Source organism: Paramisgurnus dabryanus, chromosome 4, assembly GCF_030506205.2.
Source record: "Paramisgurnus dabryanus chromosome 4, PD_genome_1.1, whole genome shotgun sequence".
In the NCBI taxonomy this organism is placed as follows: domain Eukaryota; kingdom Metazoa; phylum Chordata; class Actinopteri; order Cypriniformes; family Cobitidae; genus Paramisgurnus; species Paramisgurnus dabryanus.
Window position 1 is genome coordinate 24,061,310 of NC_133340.1, and position 21,492 is coordinate 24,082,801.

The following is a 21,492-nucleotide window of genomic DNA, read 5'->3' on the forward strand; positions in this document are numbered from 1 at the left end:
GCTATCACAAAATCATGATGTATAGAGCCGACTTTATATCCAGTGCAGTTTATTTTGCGCTTTCTTTCGTAACCAATCGCAAGGCCAGACGAACAAAATGATACAACAGTGCCACCTTGTGGACAGTTTGGAGTATGCTACAATTAGCGTTCACTTCTGATGATGATTATGTCCAAAAACATTGCCTATCATAGTATCTTACTGACATGTTCTTATTGAAATCTAAAAATATATTTTTTTATATAGAAAATGTATCGGGTAGACTTACTGCTTATGTGCCACTGTTGCTATTTTATCAAGACATTCAGACAAAACCCCAGACATTCATTCTTCTCACAATCGTTTTTAATACTATATTTTCATTTTAAGATCTAAAAATAGTTTAAATGTATAATCAAATTATCTGATAAATGTAGCATTTCTGAGAAGTCAATATAGTTATGCATTATTTTGTATACTTCACTTAAAGTAGACATTTCACGAGACTTTTTATAGATGTAAAACAAATCTTTGATGTCCCCAAAGTACGTATATATAAGTTTTAGCTCAAAATACCCCACAGATAATTTATTATAACATGTTAAAATTGACACTTTGTAGGTGTGAGCAAAAATGTGCTGTTTTTTTTTGGTGGGGTGTCCTTTAAAATGCAAATGAGCTGATGAAATGCAATCACTGATCGCAATGATGGTGGTTTGTTGATATTGAAACTCAATTGTGCTGCCAATGTTTTTCTTTCTCTCTGCACTAAATGGCAGTGTTGTGGTTGGATAATGCAGATAAAGGGGTGGTATTATTATAATAAGGTCTCCTTATGACATCACAAGGGAGCCACATTTCTATATACTATTTTTGACATGCTTGTTTCCAAAACTTTACTGTAAAGTTACTGGGTTGATCTTTTTCACATTTTTTTTTTGTTAATAGAAGCATGGGAAAAGTCAGATTTTCATGATATGTCCCCTTTAAAAAAATGCTTTTAAGATTATAAAAAACTTCAGTTTATGTGTATCCAAACCTTTGACTTGTAAATATAAAAATATATAAAAAAGCATGTTGAAGAATTAAAGTACACTGGGTCACTCCTCAACCTTGCCGACTGACCCCATGACCTCTTACCCGACTATTACACCTTCAGTTTGGACATTGGAAGGCAGACATTTTTAATCTGTCACCATTCGCTCTCCTTCAGAATTCTTGGTGAAGGCCGAGACTTCAAGCGATGGTACAGTCAGCAAAGACAAACCAGATTCTGCTTTCACATTTGGGGTCATGACTTTATCACTGATAAGCTGAAAAGAGAAGAAGTCTGGCACAGAACGGTTGGTGGCACTTAAAGAGTCGAGGTGAGGCTTCACCTGGTCCAGGGTGAGAAGAAGACTTTGGCGGGCTGTTTTGGCCAACTGATGCTGTCTCACGGTTGGCGTCTGCAATGTGGGTGGTGGTATCTTTGGCACAACTGATCTCATTGCATCTTTGTTCCCTTCCTCACTATTCTTGAAGCTCCTCTCGTCTTCACTTCTTCCATCTCCTCTTTCCTGGTGTATCATCACAGTCGACAATGGAGGACAGGTGCCTCCACAACTGCAGGTGGTGCTCTGGGTGGTGTCCAACCCGAGTCCAGAAGGTGTTGAAGCAGCCGTTTCTAAACTTTTCTCCATGCTCTCCTCCTCCTTCTCCTCATCTTCCTCTGAAAAGGAAGGATCGTGGCTAGCGGGACGTGTCAATCGGTGTAGTTGGGCGGAGGTACGACGCAAGGCTCCGCTCATGAATCCTGTTGGGGATGGAGCAGTGCTCAGCAGGCGGTTGAAAAGAGCTAGATTGCGATTTCGTAACGCTGACTGCTCCCGGTTCTCAGCGATGTCCTCCAAAGGCTGGAAATGCATCTCCTCTTTAGGGACTCTGAAGGATTTTAAACATAAAATAAAAATGAAATTGTTTTCTATATTGTGCCGACAGTATTTTGTTAACTTTTTTGTGAAACACAAAATTACATGAAATATTAGAGGTTTACTGAAATGATACAGAATCTGTGTGTGAGAAACAGACCCCAATTTGCTAAAAATTGTCATACATTTGTATATAAACTCAAGCTTTTAGGTAAGTAAATGACAAAAGTTTCAGGGTGAACTGTTCAAAACAGATTATATTGTGAACGCTGACGTCATATCGAAGGTGGAGCCCTGGAAAGAGGGTTTGCGCAGCACGAAGAGTGTGGCAGCTGTGTACGGCGGTCGAGGGTTCGAGTCATTCCAGTACAGATCTCTCTCCATCATGGGCAAATCTCCATACATCTCATCTACTGCCATCATAGACACCTTCAAACCAATACAGACAGAAAAACAACTTCAGTCCTATATACAATGTATTGAAGGAATGAAGGAATGAATAAATTATAAATGGCACCTGGAAGTTTCTATCAATAAGCCAGTTGGTCTCAAAATCATCATCATCCTCTCCAAATGGATTTATGAGTTGCTCTGCCACCTGACATATGTTTACAAAGTGACATAAAACAATAAAAAGAAAGAAATGGTAGAGCTCAGAGGATGTGAAAAACAAAAAACAGCTATAAAAATGACAAGTTATTCTTATGATTATTTTGTTTAAAGATTTTTAACGACATCTAGTGGTAAGACTATGAATTGCATTCAACGGCTCAGTCCACAGCTCCCCTCCATAGAAACGCATAGAGAAGCTACGGTAGCCGCCACAGGACAAACACGTCATCGTCTGAGACAACATAGTGATAAAATGTACTTTATAAAGCAGTTTGCCCATTTCGCTACTGTAGAAACATGACGCAGACTTTCATGACCTGCGGTGTATGTAGATAAAAACAGCCATTTCTAATATAGTTATATTGCATTTCTCTCGATCTTTCTAAAAGTCTCACATTGCACCTTTTACTCTTTCCCCGCCATTGATTAGTTAACTCGTCAATTAAGAGAAAACGCCTTCCTGTCAAAGATGAGTTTTTCTGGCAATTCGTATTTCCGCTATTATGCACCAGGTGGCGCTTTTACCCAACTTTTAAAACCCGAAAGTATTCCCTTAGGGCAAACCGTTCAAACTCCGTGTGTGTTTTGATCATCGTTCTGAATCTGATCTCTATCAAAAATCCTTCACAAAAATTCAATTATCTCAGCTTTTTGCTCAAAATTTTGTCTTTTTGAAGAAACCTGCCCATATTTGAGAGGTGATAAAAAAGGATGAAACACATTTTTTTTTTCACTTGATATATTGTATGTTTATATATTTAAAATGTTCTTATACGCATTAAACTTTTGTGAAAATCATAAAAAATGCTGGCACTGACTAGCAACATTTTTTTTAAACACTGGCGGGGAAAGAGTTAACAGTAAGCTATTTAAACCTGTGGACGTGGTAATATACAATGATAGGAGGAGTATCTAATAAATATTTAGTAAAGCATCAGGGTGGGTCCTGACCTTCAACCAGCCAGCATAGAAGAAGAACTGCAGAAGGGTAAAGACTGGAACGTAGAGGTCAAGGTCGTGGCCAGGATAACCCTGACTAGGGTCAAGAAACTGACGACCAATCAGACACACCAGGAAGAAACTGTACACTGCCAGAGTCACAACCTGTGGTGGGAATCATGATGCATAAATATGATAACATGTTCATACACTTTCATCAAACATATTCAACTAATCGATGGCTTTATATCTTAAAGGTGCAGTGTGTAGATTTTAACAGCATCTTGCAATGAGATTCCGAATTGCAACCTAGGCTAAGTCCACAGTTCACCCCTCCCTTTCAAAACACATAGAGCACCTATGGTGTTGTTTTATGAGACAATGTGGCGAAAAAGCGTGCTCTGTAGAGCAGTTTGTCTGTTTAGGGCTACTGTAAAAACATGGCGGTGCCAAATGGCGACTTCCATGTTAAAGGACCTGCTGTGTATGTAGATATAAACGGCTCATTCTAAGGTAATAAACACATAACAGTTCATTATGTAAGGTCTTTATACACCACTGATAATATAGTTATATATATTATATTGCATTTCTGTCAAGAGATCCTTCTGAAAGTTACACACTGCACCTTTAAACAGATGTAACTGACCTGTGTATAGACCAATGGTACACTGATCATGTCATAGTGAAAAAGCATGCTGCATTTTCCTCTGAAATCATTCAACTCCTATTATAAACAAAAACAAATAGAGACAGCTAGAAAAACAGAGAGCAATATGTTTACAAAAACTCACTTGAGGGGTATCACAATATAAACTACCTGTATTGTCAATAACCGCAATAATAAAAATATACAGGCTACATTCAGTAGTTACAAATTAACACAAAATAAGAGATGAATTTGACTAACAGAATGATTAAATATGCGGTTTTAAACACTGATGCTATCGCGATAATATCGTCGCCGTGGCTTCTTTGGCATTCTGTAGTGGTATTGTGATATTGTGCCTGACTCAAACAGCTGTATTTGTTGTAGTTTTGTGTGAGTTACCTCCAGTAGGAGTTTGTAAGTGTTATCATCTTTAATTCTGCCCTCACATCGAGCGACTGCGGTCAGGTTTGTGAACCACACACAAGGCACCCAGTACTTATTATAGGGCGAGTGCAAGCTCTCAAACTTCTTACGCTCCTCTCTTGTCATAAAACCTAAAAAAAAGAGGCATTTATATTCAAATGTAAATTTTTTAGACTACACTGCCTTTCAAAATGTTTACTTACACATTCTTTATTCATTATATTTCCACATTACATTATTTTTCCATCTATGTGTGAAACAAATCTTTTATATTGTATCATCTTTGGTGTCCGACAAGAATATAGGCCTAAATGCAGGTTTACCTGCTTCAACAACATGATCCATAGTCGGGAATCTCTTGAATGCGGCTGTGCTGACGGAGCGCAGAATGAGGATCGCGGACAAACTCGCGTAGCGCATCAGCGTGCGTCGCAGCAATCTGCCGCGCTCGTCCCCGCCCTGCACGCCCCCCGAGAGCGTGCACATGATCCGGTCCGGTAGCGGAATGGAGGTGTACTGACTCCACCATCGGTTCACTATTAACGTTACGTAAAACCCTGCACACCAATAAAAAAAACATTCGAGTCATTTTCTTGGGTTATAATAAATATCAGTTCATTGTTTTATCTTATGGATATCGATCCATACTATTAAGGAATCTTGTTAGTTAATTAAAATACAGTAGGCTAATAACAAACAGTTGTTTAATAGATTTATTGTCCAGGAAAGATTGATAATTTTAAGATTGATAAAAAGCACAAAAGCTTTAGCAAGATGTTTTATTATTTTATTAAAAAATAAATTACAAAATTGTGTACACTAACAAATTTCTGTAATTTTTTAAATCATTATTACTGTAACATTTACTGTAGAATCATACAGGAAGTTGCTGCACATTTTACAGTGTATAATAAAATTTAATCTAATAGGCTTTAATAATTGTAAAGTTTGTAATGGTCCAAAATATGAACAAGCTTTTTATTTACATTTTTTATAACATTATAGGTGTGAACAAAAGTTACATTCTCTGATATTAGGGTAGGCCCTACATCCTTTTCATTTAAAATGTAAAATTTATTTAGTAATACTTCTTGCCAAATAAAATTTTTACATTTAAAAAATATACATAATAATAGAAAGATTTTTTGTTTTCAAATAATTTCAAACAAATCTCTACATTTTTACACTATAAAATGTAAAAAAAAAATGCTTTAGTTATGGAGCTGGCTACCAGTAACTTACTGTAGATTTAACATTAAACGTTAACCATTATGTATACTGTTTTAAATGTTTGAAAATTAAACATTAACAAGTCTGTGTCTTTACAGAATAAAACTATAAAATAACCGCTTCATGCAAAGCATTCTGGGAACCAGAAATCCTCATCAATCATTTTCAGTTTTTTCCTTCAGATTTTGGTTCCCAGAATGCTTTGCATGAGGCTGTTATTTTGCTTTTATTCCATAAAGATAAAGACTTGTTAATGTTTAATGTTCATTTAACTTTAAACAAACTGTTGCCATCTACAAATAACATCTACAGTAAGTTACTGGCAAACAGCTGGCAGTAATACTGTAATTTCGACAGAACATTTGAACAGTGTAAATCTACAAATTAAATTACTTGTAATCGTATACGTTTAATGCATATACGCTGGCAAATTTGCTTTTTTAAATGTTGTGTAACCCATATTGTATTTGTACTATACGTTTAGTAAAACTCTCTAAAATAACACCATTTTCGTTTTAAATTTATAATTTATTTCTATCCGTAAATTTTGCTTTGCCATACATAATAAAAACAGTGTCCTTTTTTAGATCAAGTTTATAAATATTTAAATTAAACTGTTCAATAAATCTAAAGAAACTTAACCATTATGTTGTTTTCTTTCAGTTAAGCCGCTTTAAAACATCGCGCATACATGAACGTGAGGAAGGCGCTAAATCGATTATGAATCGACTCGGATTCAATTGAATGTCTGTATAATCTCAGTGATTTTGCGATTATGCTGTCGGGGGTTTTCGTACCTAATACAAAAGACATTGGGATAAGGCTGGCGTAGTGGTTGCAGTACATGGAAAGCTTTTCAAAGTATCTCTTCTGATCATCCAAAAGGAGAAATCTGCAGAGAAAACGAGTCATCAAATATGACTTTATATCAAAGCATCAGATAAGGACTATGATAAAATGCACGCACCTGTATGTGAGACTGATAGCCGTGTAGAGGGCGAAGAAAGCCAGAAACTCTTTGTAAAGGACTTTATAGATGCTTCCCTTCCACACCAGCAGCAGTTTGGAGAAGCCACAGAAACGCGCATTGGCCACTCTGGCGGTGTAAGTGACCGTCATTACGCACCATTGATCCCCTTACAAATCAAAGCTTATAACCCTGCTGAAAGATACAATACAACCACTAATGGCTTTCATTACCAGTATGAACCATCAGCTGCTTACCACACTGTAAGAAAATACTACATTTTGTCAAATCAACATATATTTCTACTTTACCTTACAAAATTAAGTTAAACAATTTTAACTAGTTTTTATAACTATTTCAACTATTCACAGGTCAAAACTTAAAATACTAGCTTGAATTGAATTGTAAAACCAAGTTTTTTTAACTTTTAAGTGATTAAAACCATTACAAAATTATTTTGTGGGTCTTATTTCAGTATGATTTAATGGTGTTCTGTTTGTTCCCGGATAATAAACCCACATTACAGTAGAGGCCCATAGACCCCTTCTGTGTCTAAAATATAAAATAAAATATGTGAAGATTAACTAAGCTGACGTTTGCTATTTTTTTTATTTGGGCCTTTTTCTAAAATTATCAGAAATATTTTGTTGGATGTTATTCGATATTTTTCAACAGCTTTTATTTAGAGTCTATATGATACACAGATGTGTCCGATATGATGTTGCTATGATCCCGTGGGACAAACTTCATGCAAAATATTAAGAACCGGTGAATGTGGGTTTACTATAAACATACTGAACTACATCAGCAGGTGTTTAGTTTCCCATAAGGTGTGGAAAGCAACCAATCATATCTCCACAATCTACACTGCATGGCATTTTACAACATCTCTCTTACTAAAACTATGTGAATGAACTAAATTAATAAACAAAATGATACATACTTACCCTTTCACCTTGAGATAACAGATATGTTTAAATGCATATTAATGTAGGATACTCCAGAGGACCTGCGTATTACGCATCCAGGCAGGCTGCAAGTGTTTATGTTGTGAGATGGAGTCAACCGCTCTTGTAATCTGGAGGTGGGACTTCAAATGAAGAAAAAAACCTGACAACCCATCCAGAGTCATAAGGAGTGTGGTAAAGCTATTTATCACAATTGCAAGTATACATGCCTTTAACTTGTTTCAATATTTCAGGCAAGAGTGTTCCTGTCAAATCTGTAACATTAAAGAGCAGGGACCCACTGTGACAACTTGCCCCACAAATTATTTTCATCAAAGAGCAAAATGTTAACTAAGCTGGATCTTTTTCTTTTCCCTGGACAATAATGTTACAAATTTCTTGTATATGCAAGACTTTGAAATATCTTAGAAAATAATTATAAAAAAAAACACTAACGAAATAAAGGTACAAAACCCTTTCAAAAAGTACAGCTTTGCACCTAAGGATTTCATTTTAGTACCTCAGACGTACATAATGGGACCAAAAAGAGCTTATTAGTACCTCAAAAATACATATTAGTATCTCAAAGGTACATATTGGTACTAAACGTTTACATATCTGTACCTAATGGTCCATACAATTACCTTTTTAAAGGGTGCTGCCCCACTGACAGCTAGGGTACATGTTTTGACTTTTTCCTAACAATGTAGATCCTTAAGGTACAGTAATCTACCCAAAATTGTATTTTGTTTTGTATTCCTGTACCAAACGGAAACTTGGGGTACAGCCCAAGTGACACAAAAGGTACAGTTTTGTACCTTTATTTCTGACAGTGTACCTTTTAAAAGTAACCTTAGAGGAACCATTTTCTGAGAGTGAAAAATATGTGCACATGTATTCGTTTGTGTTACTATTGCATAAAAACATTAATTTTTCTATTGAACTTTTATCTATTAAAGGTCTGTTGCACACCGCCGGTGACGCATGGAGCGACCGGGGGCCCCTGGGACAAATCTGTGCCCGGTGCTTGTTAGTGAAGTATCCCACTGTGATTCACAAAACTGATGGATAGAGAATGACAGCCAGGCATTCCAGAAAGACTCCAAGAAAGTGAACCGGCAATACATTCATACAGAATATACATTCATTTTACTATAATGTAGGTGAAAGTATAGCTTAAATTTATGTTGCATATTAAGGGGTAAACCAGGGCTATCTTGTGTATGCGTAACCTTAATCAAACTAGTGATCTGGATATGTAGGCGCACCTGTTAGGGTCAAATGTTCCCAACTGAGGTTCCAGTCACTCCAAATTACAGAAATTGCCCCTGGTAGGACTTAGAAGTACTTCATCTGAATTAAAACTCAAATTTGTCAAAGGTACTGTATGGATTTAGAAGACATGGAGTCTGGTGGTCCCTGGTCATTATCCTTAAAGGGACACTTAAACATTTGATTTTTACCATTTTGGAATCCATTTAGCTGATCTCCATGTCTGGCGCTAGCACTTTTAGCATAGCTTAGCATAATCCATTGAATCTGATTAGACCATTAGCATCGTGCTAAAAAATAACCAAAGAGTTTCTATATTTTTTTCCTATTTAAAACTTGACTCTTCTGTAGTTACATCGTGTACTAAGACCAATGGAAAATTAAAAGTTGCGATTTTCTAGGCAGATATGGCAGAAACTATACTCTCATTCCAGCGTAATAATCAAGGACTTTTCTACTGTAACATGGTTGCAGGAGGTGCAATGATATTACGTAGTGCCTGAAAATAGTCCCCTTGGATTCTTTCAATAATTTTTTTATTAATTAACTGCATAAAGAAACCCATTATATGTAAAAAAAAAAAAAAATGAGTTAATGTTGTTAATAAAATAAATGCTTAATATCAAAAAACACCTTTGAAGGTTGTCATGCTGTCTTGTTATATTTGTTTTAGCTTAATTTGTGCCTCTCTTATTATGTTGGTCAGTTAAATGTTAATTAGATCCAATCCATGTTCAGTAAAAATAATTTGATGCAGAAATAAACTAGCTTATAGACCAACTGTATAGTATTGTATACAAGTGTTTAATATCGGTATCAGTCAGAAGTTGTCTGTTTAAATCGGTAACGGACAAAAAAAAATCCTATCGGTGCATCCCTAATCGTGAGGATGAGAAAAATAAAATTTTGGGGTGAACTATTCCTTTAATGCTTTATAAATTCTACAATTTTGCCAAAACATCTATTAAAAGATTGACTACAAACACCTCTGGCATTGTTGCAGTAGATGGGCACGTTTTATTTCATAAAGTATTTGTTTTGAAACACAGTGTGCTTCTACAAAAAGAAGCCAGATTTGGAAAGGCATTAGCAAGTTACGAGATAAATAAGAAGCTTTAAGAAAACCAATAAGTGATAAAAGATCCAAATCCTCTGTCTGATATTTCGTCCGGTTTGTGATTAAGTAGTTCAGCTTCTTATAGGCATTAAACCAGAATAATAAAACCAGTAGTACAGTATAGTGAATAGTTATCTCGGCAGACAGGTTGTAGTTTTGCAAGTGGCTTAAGCTTGTTTCAGTTTTCTGACGCATGCGGACAATACTGCCAAAAGATGACACTAGAAATAGTATTCAAGGAAAGAAGAGAGAAATTGAAACACATACGTGCGCGTCACAACTATAAACCAGAAACAAAAATCTTTCAAATAAATCCAATAGAAGATCTGTACGGAAATTATCTAAATTTCAAGTCTATATAAATACATCACATTAACTATTTGTAAAAATTAAATTAGATAAACCGAATCGCAATGTTTGTACAGAGTAAATACAATTCACTGCAAAATGAAGTTCAATGAAAAGATCAGATTTTTTTATAAATACCTTAAGATATATAATAGATTTGGACCCAATCTGGACCACCGACAGCAATACTGACCAGTTCAAAGCTTAACTGTGTCAGTCACCACACACTGACCCTGAACCAGACGTGCCAGGTTAAGCTAAACCAGTAACAGACGTTTACACTGATACTAGACCTGTTCAAAAACTGAATCCAGTTTTATGCCTTAACACAAACACCATCGGCACAAAGCAACTTACCATCGAAACTAAATGAGCCAACATTCATTAAAGATCACATGACCATATAAAATGAGGAAAGAGAGCATCTGATTGGAGGAAATTAAGGTGTGTATTGGTATCTATTTGGTAGGGTATTTCTACATCTGAGGATGAAGAGGACAATGAGAAGTATTATGTATGTGGGTTTGATCGGTGGCAGTTAAGTCACTTTTTGGGGGGGCTGTAGGGTTCCAGCAGCTGCTTGGAAAAAGTGTTGACCTTATCCGTTCCTCGAACTTCATGGGGCAGCAGGGGCAACTTTACTATGTGGAAATCTTCATATAAATCTTCCATCTGAGAAAGGAAAGAAACCAAAATTAAATTAAATTGAGCTGAAATGAAACAGAATTCGAACAAGCTACAAACTCTTAAACTCGCACCTGGTCCAGGTACTTGGACTGAATCTTGTGTCGGGCCTCGCACATCTTGCAGGGCCGCTCGCCGTCGGGGAAAACCAACTGGTTGACGATAATGTTGTGCGTGTCGATGCGACACTTTGCCAGTTCTTGAATCAAACGCTCCGTCTCGTACAGAGAGAGAAACTCCGCGATGCACACGCAGATGAACGTCGTCTGCTCCTGTATGCGACACAAAGCGGATTCGGCCGGTTAGGTTCGAGTCACCAAGATTAAACACACACGTGATGCTAAGGTGCGAAACTCACCGGGTCTTTAAACTGCTCGCTGACGGAGCGGATGACAGGCAAAGTCTCTTCTAATTTAGACGCCAGCTGATCAGCATTCATGTCTCCCAGACCCAGCATGTTACACATCTGTGACGGTTCGACAAAACTTAATGCAAGCAAAATAAATGTGAGAATTTTGGGTGTTCACCTGGAACATACCTGCGAGATGAATGGGCTGATCTGATTCTTGATCTGCATCAGACGACCCAGACCTCTTTCCACGATGGTGGGGAAGTTGAGCAGGCGTAATGTGTGTCCTGTGGGGGCCGTGTCAAACACCACCACTGAAAAATTCATGCCTTTCACTAATCTACAGATGAAAACAGACGGGCTGGTGTAAATGAGACAGGATGTGACACTTGTGTTGAGAGAGGATGTATTTTTCTTACACAAAAAACAAAGACTAAATTAAGTGGGATCTTATGTTCCTGTAGCTCACTGCGTTAGCAATGCAAAGGTGATGGGTTCAAATGCCAGTGAACACAAATACCGATCAAATATTTAGCTTGAATGTCCTGCAAGTTGATTTAAAAAGTGTAAAAAATATATGGGGTCTTAATTCATTAAGTTCTGTAAATTGAAGGTTTCAATGCAGAGGTCTTGCATTAACTCTTTCCCCGCCAGCCAGCGCCTGCATTTTTATGATTTTTACAAAAGTTTAATGCCTTCCGGAAAGTTTTATTTAAAAAAATATATAAATAACATACAATATATCAAATGAAAGAACAGAACAAAAATACCAAATTTTTAGCAGAAAGCTGAGATAATTGCATTTGTGAAGAATTTTTCTTAGAGATCAGATTCAGAATGATGATCAAAACATATTCAGAGGTTTTTACTGTTTTTGGATCAGTGGATGCTTTAGTGTTTTATAAGTTGGGTTAGAGCACCACCTAGTGGATAATAGCAGAAATATGGATTGCTGTAAAACCCCATCATTGGCAGGGAAGCGTTTTCTCTTAATTAATGAGATGACTCTTCAATGGCGGGGAAAGAGTTAACAGGTCTTATTGCTCCAGCCCTGAAAGTAAAAAGTAAGAAGTAAAAAATGATTTTTAGAGGCTTCTAGTGGTGAGATTGTGAATTGCAACTAACGGCTCAGTCAACAAGTCACCCCTTCCTTTCGAAACACATAGACAAATCTGAATTTTGCACAGATTACAAACAAACGTAAACTTTACTGTTTGTTTCTTTAAGAGATATGAACTTGGACAAATATGACAGTGGGCAATTAATCTCTACATCTTCAAATTTTGCCGTCATGCCGCTCAATCACGTCCATTAATATTATGATTGTGTCGACTTTAACCCTGCGCTTTTTGTACGCAATTATCAGACGATCTCTGCAAATACACGTACAACAATAGTTGGCAGTAATGAACAATTTGAGTTTGTGATCTAATGCTGAGTTTACATCAAACGCGGTTTGGGCGTCAAAATCGCGTCTACTGCGCGTGGTTTGCCGCTTGAACAATTTGGATGCATTCGCGCATGTAGAGCGGAGTAGACGCGCGGAAAAAGCAAGCATTTGACGCGCGTCCGAAGCAAAATCCGCTTCTTGTGGGAGGGGCAACTGCTGTGCGAGTGTCTGTTTGCAAGATGACTGATGTTACTTGTGCATTTATCAAGAGAGTTACCAGTTTTGTATTGGGTAACCTTACTATGGGGAAAAATAAACGGCGCGGGTAGATAAACGTCACGTGACTCAAAAGTGAAGCGTGTATTACAACTTACCAAGTTGCCCAAAGTCCTTACTGACACTCTTCCAAGCGAGGTCCTTTTTATTCCTGTCTCCACTATAGAAATAATAACTTGTGTCATATAGCTTCGAGTGACTGCTTGAGTGAGTGACTCCGGGCGGGGCTGCCACCACAGCAGCAAGCAGGCCCCTGATAGTTTAACGCGGCGCGAAATTCCGCCAAAGTTCAAATTTTTCAACTCGGGCGTCAGCCGCAAATTCGCGTGAACCGCAAGATGCACAAAAAGCACAATTCGCGCTTAACGCGCACAACGCTCAAATCGCGCCTTTCACCGGAGCTTCACGCGCGAAAGAGGTGGAAACGCGTCTTCCGCGCCGCGGGATCTCCTGACGCGCGTCAACGCGTCTTCACATTGACTTAACATTGAAATCACTCGCCCTTCACGCCCTTACCTGTATACGGTTGGTGTAAATGCAGCATAAGAGAAGAAGACAACGATGCGGTGCGTAGTAGGCACAGCGTAATGTAGCATTCGGTTGCGCTACACTAATTTCTGGAAAAAGTATTTAACTACTGTTAAAGCTACACTGTTTTAAACGTAACTGAACTACCGTCAAGCTACATAAAACCTAGCGTTGCTACTTTTACTTAACTACTCTCCAGACCTGACTTTATCAAATCTAATTAAAAATGTAAATGTTTTTTAAAAAAATTTAACAATTACAACAGACATAAATTCACACAGAACGCTGTCTTGAGTCTGACCTCATGACCTCTGCATAGCTCATGGCCTCATCAATGCCAGGGAAAGCGCTCATGGCCTCCTGCATCATCTTCTTCCCCATACTCAGCATGTTGTCCTCCTCGAAAAACTCATCGGGCAGCTCTGCCACACCCAGACTGGGGTCGATCTCCTATGAAGGGAAACGCAGATCTCATCAGATCATCTCATGCACTTTTTTAATTTACAGGGCACCTATTATATCTTTAACAAGATGTAATATAAGTCTTAGGTGTGCCTTGAATGTGTCTGTAAAGTATCAGTTCAAAATATTCCACAGGTCATTTATTATAGTCCAAAATGCCCCTATTTGAGTGGGAGCTGTTTTAATATCTGTACAATGTGACCTCACATTGATAAAAGAATCAAAACAGGATGTCTAATGAAACGGCTTTGTTTTAATGGGGATTATTTAAAAGAACAAGGACAAAGTGTCCAAACACCTTGTAAAAGTGGATTTTGCATAATAGGTGCCATTTAAAGAAGTTACAAAGAAGTTATGTAAAATTACCGTATTTTCTAAAGAAATAAGTCTCGTTTTTTTTTTTATATTTGGCTGGTGCTGCGTCTTATAGTCAGGTGCGCCTTGTAAGTTGGTATGAATTAATTTTAAAATTATGAGGCAAGAGACAACTTACAGTCTACAGCCACAGCAGTTCCATATATGCTGCTCCTGTATTTATGTAATTCAATGAATTCAGTGATGTGGAATGACAAGCCTGCAAACTTCATTCTTCTTGGTGTGTTCGGTTAATTTAGCCTATAGATGGATTTCAGTCACGTGACCTTTTACATCATGCCGCCATCTTGAGGACCTACCGAGTACCAGTAGGCTATTGACAAGCATTGGCTACCTTGCTACGATTTACGGATTTCTTATCTTTTACTGTCTATGATTCTTACGGATACAGTAAAGGGCTACGAAAGACAACATGTCGCTTCTCGACTGTCATGAAAATAAACGCTACTTTAAAAAATATATATCTTGGTTAGGGTGTGATGCCTTCTCGATCCCTGATGCGTTCTTCCAGCCGCTGTCCGCTGCTACCGAACTACCACTATTTTACAACATAAGAAGGCGCGACACAACATGAAACTTTGCTCGAAGTATCACCTGGATCTCTACACATGAACGCGAGCATTGAGAACATTGTTTGTGTACACAGAGTTTACTAAAAAGAAAGGTTTTGTACAACTGACTTTGGCTGTTATGGTGTCCGCTTGTCATCTCTGCCAGACGTAAATAATCAATTTCCGAAGGGGAATGAATGAATCTCATATGAGGCTCCTTTTTCAACTAGAAGGTCAATATTGTTTTTCACTTGCGACAAAACAACGACTTATCCGTGCATTTTTATGGAACTATGCTTTAGGAGATACCAATCTTTACTCTCCTCCCTCCTTACGTCGCAATTGGAGATCGATACATCTTGACTGGGAAGAAGGCGGCGAGCGGACGCCAAATCATCCAAAGTCAGTTGTTCAAAACCTTCTTTTTAGTTAACTCTCTGTTCACAAACAATGTTCTCAATGCTCGAGTTCACATGTAGAGACATAGGCGATACTTCGAGCAAAATATCATGTTGTGTTGAGCCTTCTTAGTGTTGTTAAAATAGCGATTTTGATGCTCACAGCATATTGAAGGCATAGCTTCTAGTTCTTTTGCGACCACTTCAAGTCCTTAAAATGGCAGAAGACAAGTGAGTGACGTCAGCTGATATCCATGTATTCAACCTTCCAGGTATGTTCTTTACGGTATTGTGTATCGTGTAAATAACTAATAATGTTACGTTTACATATAGACACTTATTCAGCCTGTTGTTCTGTGTGCTATTGTTTTGTTGAATAACATGCCTTTCCAGATTAGATGTCTGTTCTTGGGCTTGGATTTTGTGAAATCATTTTCTAAATAAATGTGACGTATAGTCCACTGCGACCTCTGTTATTTCAACTTCGTGATGCATTTTTAAATGATGCGACTTATACTCCGGAGCGACTTGTAGTCCAGAAAATACGGTAAAGCTTTAAGACCAATCCTTAAGCACATTCTGATTAATGATCTCAAAGCCATCTGTGAGAGATTTTACATCACATTACATTATATTTAACACGTAATAATAAGACCAGAGCTTCATCCAGTCACCATGGCAACCATCAATGTCTGCTAAAGCACTTAACTAAAGCACATTCATTAAATGAATGGCAAGTAATAAATCAATCAAAAGATTCTTCATTATTCTAATTTAGCATGAACACATTTAGTAGTGAACATAAAAGAGTGTCTACGGATGATGACGCACCATGGCGAAGAGGTTTTCATAGCCTTTGACCTTGGTGGGCACCTTGGAGAACTTCTGGTCGAAGGCATCGGAGATGTTATGCGCTGGATCTGTGGATATGATGAGGACGCTCTCTCTAACCGCTGCTAACTGAACCGCCAAACTGCAGCTGAAACACAACAGGAAAAAAGGATGTATGAAATGCAGGAAGTACCGGGATGATCCAATACTTTTGGCAAGACTTCCCAGTATGGATCGGATAGGCACTTTTCAATCCCATGATGCATAGGGAGCTGAATTCTTAAACGTAATAAATAAAAAAACCTGGAAAACTGTTAACCAGGTGTACCTTTTAAAGTGCAAGTAATATGGGTAACTCATGGTTAAATGGTAAAGTAAAAAACCGATCACGACAATAAAAAATAATTGGATATAATATATTTTGGACTGTATGCATACTGCACTCATACATCGTATTGTTTAACAATACGTACATAACAGTTATGAAGTATGCACTTCATCTAAAGTAGTATGTACTCTCAATGTACGTGATTTTGGGCAAGTAGTATGTGTATCTTATAAAAGAAAATAAGATAAATAAGATAGCTGTTAATTTTTACATATACATACATTGAAATGAACTATCAATACACTGTCATGTCTCCCACAAATGACTTAACAGACAAAACTATAAAGAAATGTTAGAAATATAAAATCTCAGGAACGACTGCTTAAGTAGTGTAATATAAAATTGATGCTAGACTTCCTGATTTAAAACAAAAACGAATGTGTTTATTTGGTTCTCCATATTTTCAGCAACATTTAATATCTACATAAAAGATTATTATGGAAGAAATATATGAATGACTAACAAGTGTTGTGTTGTTGCAGCACTGACAGCTAACAAGCTCTCGTCTACATAACACGCGCATTCGTTCACCCACCTGCACGTGGTCTTTCCAACACCCCCTTTACCCCCGACAAAGATCCATTTGAGGGATTTCTGCTCTATTATGTTTTTTAATGTAGGCTCTAAAGGCTCCACATCAGGCGCATCTTCAAACTCGTCTTCCATCGAAGTCGCCATCTTGCGCTGGACTGTACCAACGCGGCAGTCGCACACTCCGCCATTTTGGCTCCGCAGTAGCACAAACAACACGCAGGAACGACTGAAGCTTAGATCCAACATGGCCGTCACAGAGCGCGCAGTTTCAACCGGAAGTGTGACTAGCATTCTAGATGACTCAGCCGGGATGGACCAACTACTTCCAGTGAATGCGAATTTTCGAGAAGTGATCGTTTGTATTTTATTATTTTAAAGTGTAAACACTGTAATAATTACAATGTAACATTTTGAGAATTTAGTGGGTAGAAAAGTTTAATATTTTTATTGTGCATTGTTCAAGTGTGCAAATCAAACATGCAAATCTGAAAGAATTTGGCAACTTTTATTGTGTTACAGTCTTATTCTTGTGCAATTATTGCACACAAACAAAACACAGATAATAGTATAAATGGTTATTATTAATTTAGCTTTATCCTTTTTTTTCAAACTTACTGTACATTTATATGGCACCAACAAGCAACTTATTAAATTATTATTATTTTTTATTTAATTTAACAAAATGCATCAAATGTTGTGATGATTGTACTTCACATAGGTGTATAGGTGCTAGAGCTACATTTCAATTTGGAACCAATAATATCACTGGATAAAGCAATGAAGTCTAAGAGCATTTTACTTTCTAGGCTGGTTTTAGGATATTAATTCAGTCTGGTCTAGTTAACCATTCCCAGAACTAAACAAAAAAAACAACTGCTTCTTTTTTGCAAGATCATTTTTTTTTTTTACAGAGGACATATAAAAAAAGATTAAATGACAATACAAGCATTATCAGAAATAACAGAAGCATTCACAGATTTTTCTCATTTCAAACATTTTTGCACTATTCATGAAAAATGTAGCAGTACTTGGAATTGCTGTAAAGCATCCACTTAAAATATAGTGGACAGATTTTTAAAGTGATTGTATCATTACTATTCTCATCAAAACATTTAAATTCAGAGTAAACAATAAAAAGTTCGATTCACAAGATCAGGACAAATATATTTGGAGACATACAGGATCTGACATGTAATGACATTTGGGCAACCAAGTTTCCCAAACCACTGTAAACAGCAGCTGACGAGGCAAAACTTAAAGTCTACCACTAAACAACCTCATTACCAACCTAAATACAACTAAACACAAAATTACATTACACACAGGCAAGATAAATTTTTATGTAGTGATCATGATATATAGTACGGAAAGATAAACTATCAGCTCAACAGCCTAGTGTGTTATGATACTGAAAGTAAAGACAAAAATATTAGCATGACATGTAAATCAATTTTCAAAAGCGTTTCTCATTTAAATAAAGTTTTCAGCATTTTAATACTAAGCCATCAAAGGCACATTCATAGCCCCGCCCACCAGACTCAAAAAGTTCAGGCGATAACTTCATTAGTAAAATTTTGACGATGGGCGCGTGAGTCCCTTTAATACGCATTGCACATTTGGTGAATTTGGGTGGAACGTGAAAAAAAACCATAATGGTTTAACTTTGAATCCCTCTCTATTTTCACCAGAGATGCTTTGGTGGTTTTCCACCTTGTTTAACTTCACATTACATGTATATATGTTTGAAAAGCGCTTTGACATGCAAGTAAAAGGTTTTTAAACACCCTCTCGAGTTTAACACTGTTTCACAGTCTGTGAATACACACACCTTCCTTTATTTATACTACTGTGGCCAGCAGTGCAGAGCTTTTTCGGCTGACGTGACTCGGTGACCCTTGGTATGCGCGGGCACTCTCAGTTTGTCTCGTAGGAAGACAGCAGGGCGGCATCGACGGGCTCCATACAGGAAGGACAAGTGAAGGAGCGCATCAGCCAGGCGTCAATGCAGTCCATGTGATAGATGTGCATGCAGGGCAGGAACCGGATTGGGTCGCCGTATTCAAAGTCCATCATGCAGATTACACACCTGGAAAAGGTCAAAATTTACAGCATTTATCAATTATTAATAAAAACTTATCCTGTTTACATTCATAATGCAAATTTACATTCTTAAAGGAATGGTTCACCCAAAAAATTTAATGATGTCATCATTTGCTCGCCCTCATGTTGTAATCTAAACATGTATGAGTTGCTTTATTCTGTTGAATACAAAAGAAGATATTTTGATAAATGGTGATTAGTACACAGTTGATGGTTCCTATTGACTTCAATAGTAGGAAAAACAAATACTATGGGAGTCAATGGGTAAATATCTTAAAGGGGACATATCACAAAACCTTTTTAAGATGTAAAATAAATCTTTGATGTCCCCAGTGTGCATATGTAAAGTTTAACCTCAAAATATCTCACAGATTATTTTTTATAACATTTTAAAATTGTCACTTTGTAGGTGTAAGCAAAATTGTGCTTTTGTCTGTGTCCCTTTAAATGCAAATGAGCTGATGAAAAGCAAACACAGATCGCCATGATAGTGGTTTGTTGAAATTGAAACTCAATTGTGCTGTCAATTATTTCTCTTCTGCCGTGGCTGGACAGTGCAGATTAAGGGGAGGTATTATTATAGTAAGATCCCCTTATGACATCACAAGGGGAGCCAAATTTAAATGACCAATTTTTTACATGCTTGCAGAGAACGGTAATTTTTTCCACGTTTTCTAGGTTGATAGAAACACTGGGGACCCAATTATAGCACATGGAAAAAGTCAGATTTTCATGATATGTCCCCTTTAAAATATCTCATACAACATGAGGGTGAGTAAATGATGACATGCTTTTCATTTTGAGCTAAAAAAATCCCTTTAAACTCACTTTTGGACATTTTTTACACAAACTAAATTAAAAAGCGGTCATCACTTTGGACATCACTCACTCTTTGATCTTTTTATCAGAAGGTTCTGAGCCCGGATCGAAGATGCCACGGGGCAGGTGTTGAATGAGCCCGATCCGCTGAGCGATACGGACCTGCTCCTCCTCCGTCAGCTGAGTGGCCAACCGGGTTTGACTGGGCGTAGGATGGTACACCTGCACTCGCTCCTGGGGGTCACACGAGTGTTTGATCACATCATTAATAAAGCTCACATGTGGTTAGAAAGCACAGGAGGGCTTATTACAAACAGAATAAATCAGTATAATTCAAAGACCTATTCAAAACAAAAGCATTGGAAACACAGCCATCCCGAGTGTCCCATAAATTGTACAAACCTATGTCAACATTATTTGCACTTTTATTACTATATAACTCTAACACAGACTTGCTATATTATTGTTTGTTTTATACAGACTATGGCTTATTCATGCACTGCTTATCCGATATATCTGATATATGATTTATAATTTTGAGTTCAAAGTAAAGGCATTGCATAACGTGAAGCACCTGCTAGCTTATTAAATACAATGGTATCAAGGTACTATGTCCATCCATGACTGTAAAAGAAGAGACGTCAAGTGACAATCAATACAGACAGACTAAAGATCACTAGACCAAATGTCTATTCAATGTGGGTAAAAGGTTGCAACTGTATAACTTTTCTTCTCTTTTAAATAAAGATGACACGGCATGTCAACACAATAACACAACGACACACTGTGAAATGTCTCAAACTCTGCTGTGTGTTAGGGGTCGCACCTGGTAGGGTGGCGGAGGCTCTCCGGGCAGACTCGCCCCCTCAGACTCGTTCAGCAGGGACAGATCATCGGCTCCTTGAGAAGACAGACAGTTCCCCATTGGGCTCAGGCTTCACGACAGCCCCTCCAAATTTACCTTTGTGTGGATTTGAAAATGCTTTTGTCCCGGAGGGGTTCCTCACAGTTGCTCCTCTCACGCTGTGTCTGATATCTGTCTGGTTTGTGGCAAAACAAACGCGGTCCGATTTCACACACAAAAATATATTTTTGAAAAAGCTTGCAACTGTGTCTTGCCCCGTTGATTGATCCCTTGCAGACGTGTTTGACATGTAACGTGTATTTATTGTGGCCTGGATATCCAATAAGGTAATATTTTTAGGTGAGACCTCTTGACGACTCCATCTCTCCTTTCATTGTTTACAAACTCTCGGACCGGAAGTACGTTTGTCGGTGAACTGTGGGTAATGAAGTTTTGCTTTGTTTGAGGAAAAAGGTAACAGTAGTACAAATTAAGTTTTAAAAACGCACTTAAACACAAAAATATTAATACAAATATAGATTTGATGCAACTTTATTTCCATAGCGT

At 37.5% G+C, this 21,492-nt stretch overlaps 3 protein-coding genes across 3 annotated transcripts; all 3 read right to left on the reverse strand.

The window, feature by feature from the left end:
• Positions 1-1,163: 1,163 nt before the first annotated feature.
• Positions 1,164-6,864, reverse strand: best2 (bestrophin 2). The gene is made up of 9 exons (XM_065295831.2): positions 6,713-6,864; positions 6,543-6,637; positions 4,839-5,072; positions 4,492-4,646; positions 4,090-4,167; positions 3,453-3,605; positions 2,407-2,487; positions 2,164-2,318; positions 1,164-1,902 (listed from the first exon to the last, which is right to left on the reverse strand). Exons 1-9 carry the CDS (start codon positions 6,862-6,864, stop codon positions 1,164-1,166), a joined length of 1,842 nt encoding a protein of 613 aa, XP_065151903.2.
• A 3,059-nt stretch (positions 6,865-9,923) lies between these two features.
• Positions 9,924-17,335, reverse strand: get3 (guided entry of tail-anchored proteins factor 3, ATPase). The gene is made up of 7 exons (XM_065295271.2): positions 17,164-17,335; positions 16,241-16,388; positions 13,925-14,073; positions 11,619-11,769; positions 11,439-11,546; positions 11,155-11,352; positions 9,924-11,068 (listed from the first exon to the last, which is right to left on the reverse strand). The coding sequence occupies exons 1-7, from the start codon at positions 17,304-17,306 to the stop codon at positions 10,940-10,942; spliced, it is 1,026 nt and encodes a 341-aa protein (XP_065151343.1). The 5' UTR covers positions 17,307-17,335; the 3' UTR covers positions 9,924-10,939.
• A 313-nt stretch (positions 17,336-17,648) lies between these two features.
• Positions 17,649-21,353, reverse strand: rnf11a (ring finger protein 11a). The gene is made up of 3 exons (XM_065295272.2): positions 20,908-21,353; positions 20,152-20,315; positions 17,649-19,248 (listed from the first exon to the last, which is right to left on the reverse strand). Exons 1-3 carry the CDS (start codon positions 21,004-21,006, stop codon positions 19,077-19,079), a joined length of 435 nt encoding a protein of 144 aa, XP_065151344.1. The 5' UTR covers positions 21,007-21,353; the 3' UTR covers positions 17,649-19,076.
• Between the last annotated feature and the right edge of the window lie 139 nt (positions 21,354-21,492).

Excerpts from the sequence above, each read along its gene's own strand:
- best2 (XM_065295831.2), bottom strand. The coding sequence starts at position 6,864 with ATGACGGTCACTTACACCGCCAGAGTGGCCAATGCGCGTTTCTGTGGC. Across the intron at positions 4,647-4,838 it reads GGATCATGTTGTTGAAGCAG|GTTTTATGACAAGAGAGGAG; the intron begins GTAAACCTGCAT and ends TCTTTTTTTTAG. Across the intron at positions 2,319-2,406 it reads TTATTGATAGAAACTTCCAG|GTGTCTATGATGGCAGTAGA; the intron begins GTGCCATTTATA and ends ATTGGTTTGAAG.
- get3 (XM_065295271.2), bottom strand. The coding sequence starts at position 17,306 with ATGGCGACTTCGATGGAAGACGAGTTTGAAGATGCGCCTGATGTGGAG. Across the intron at positions 16,389-17,163 it reads GTTGGAAAGACCACGTGCAG|CTGCAGTTTGGCGGTTCAGT; the intron begins GTGGGTGAACGA and ends GTTGTGTTTCAG. Across the intron at positions 14,074-16,240 it reads ATGAAAACCTCTTCGCCATG|GAGATCGACCCCAGTCTGGG; the intron begins GTGCGTCATCAT and ends TTCCCTTCATAG.
- rnf11a (XM_065295272.2), bottom strand. The coding sequence starts at position 21,006 with ATGGGGAACTGTCTGTCTTCTCAAGGAGCCGATGATCTGTCCCTGCTG. Across the intron at positions 20,316-20,907 it reads AGCCTCCGCCACCCTACCAG|GAGCGAGTGCAGGTGTACCA; the intron begins GTGCGACCCCTA and ends TGTGACCCCCAG. Across the intron at positions 19,249-20,151 it reads TCTGATAAAAAGATCAAAGA|GTGTGTAATCTGCATGATGG; the intron begins GTGAGTGATGTC and ends GACCTTTTCCAG.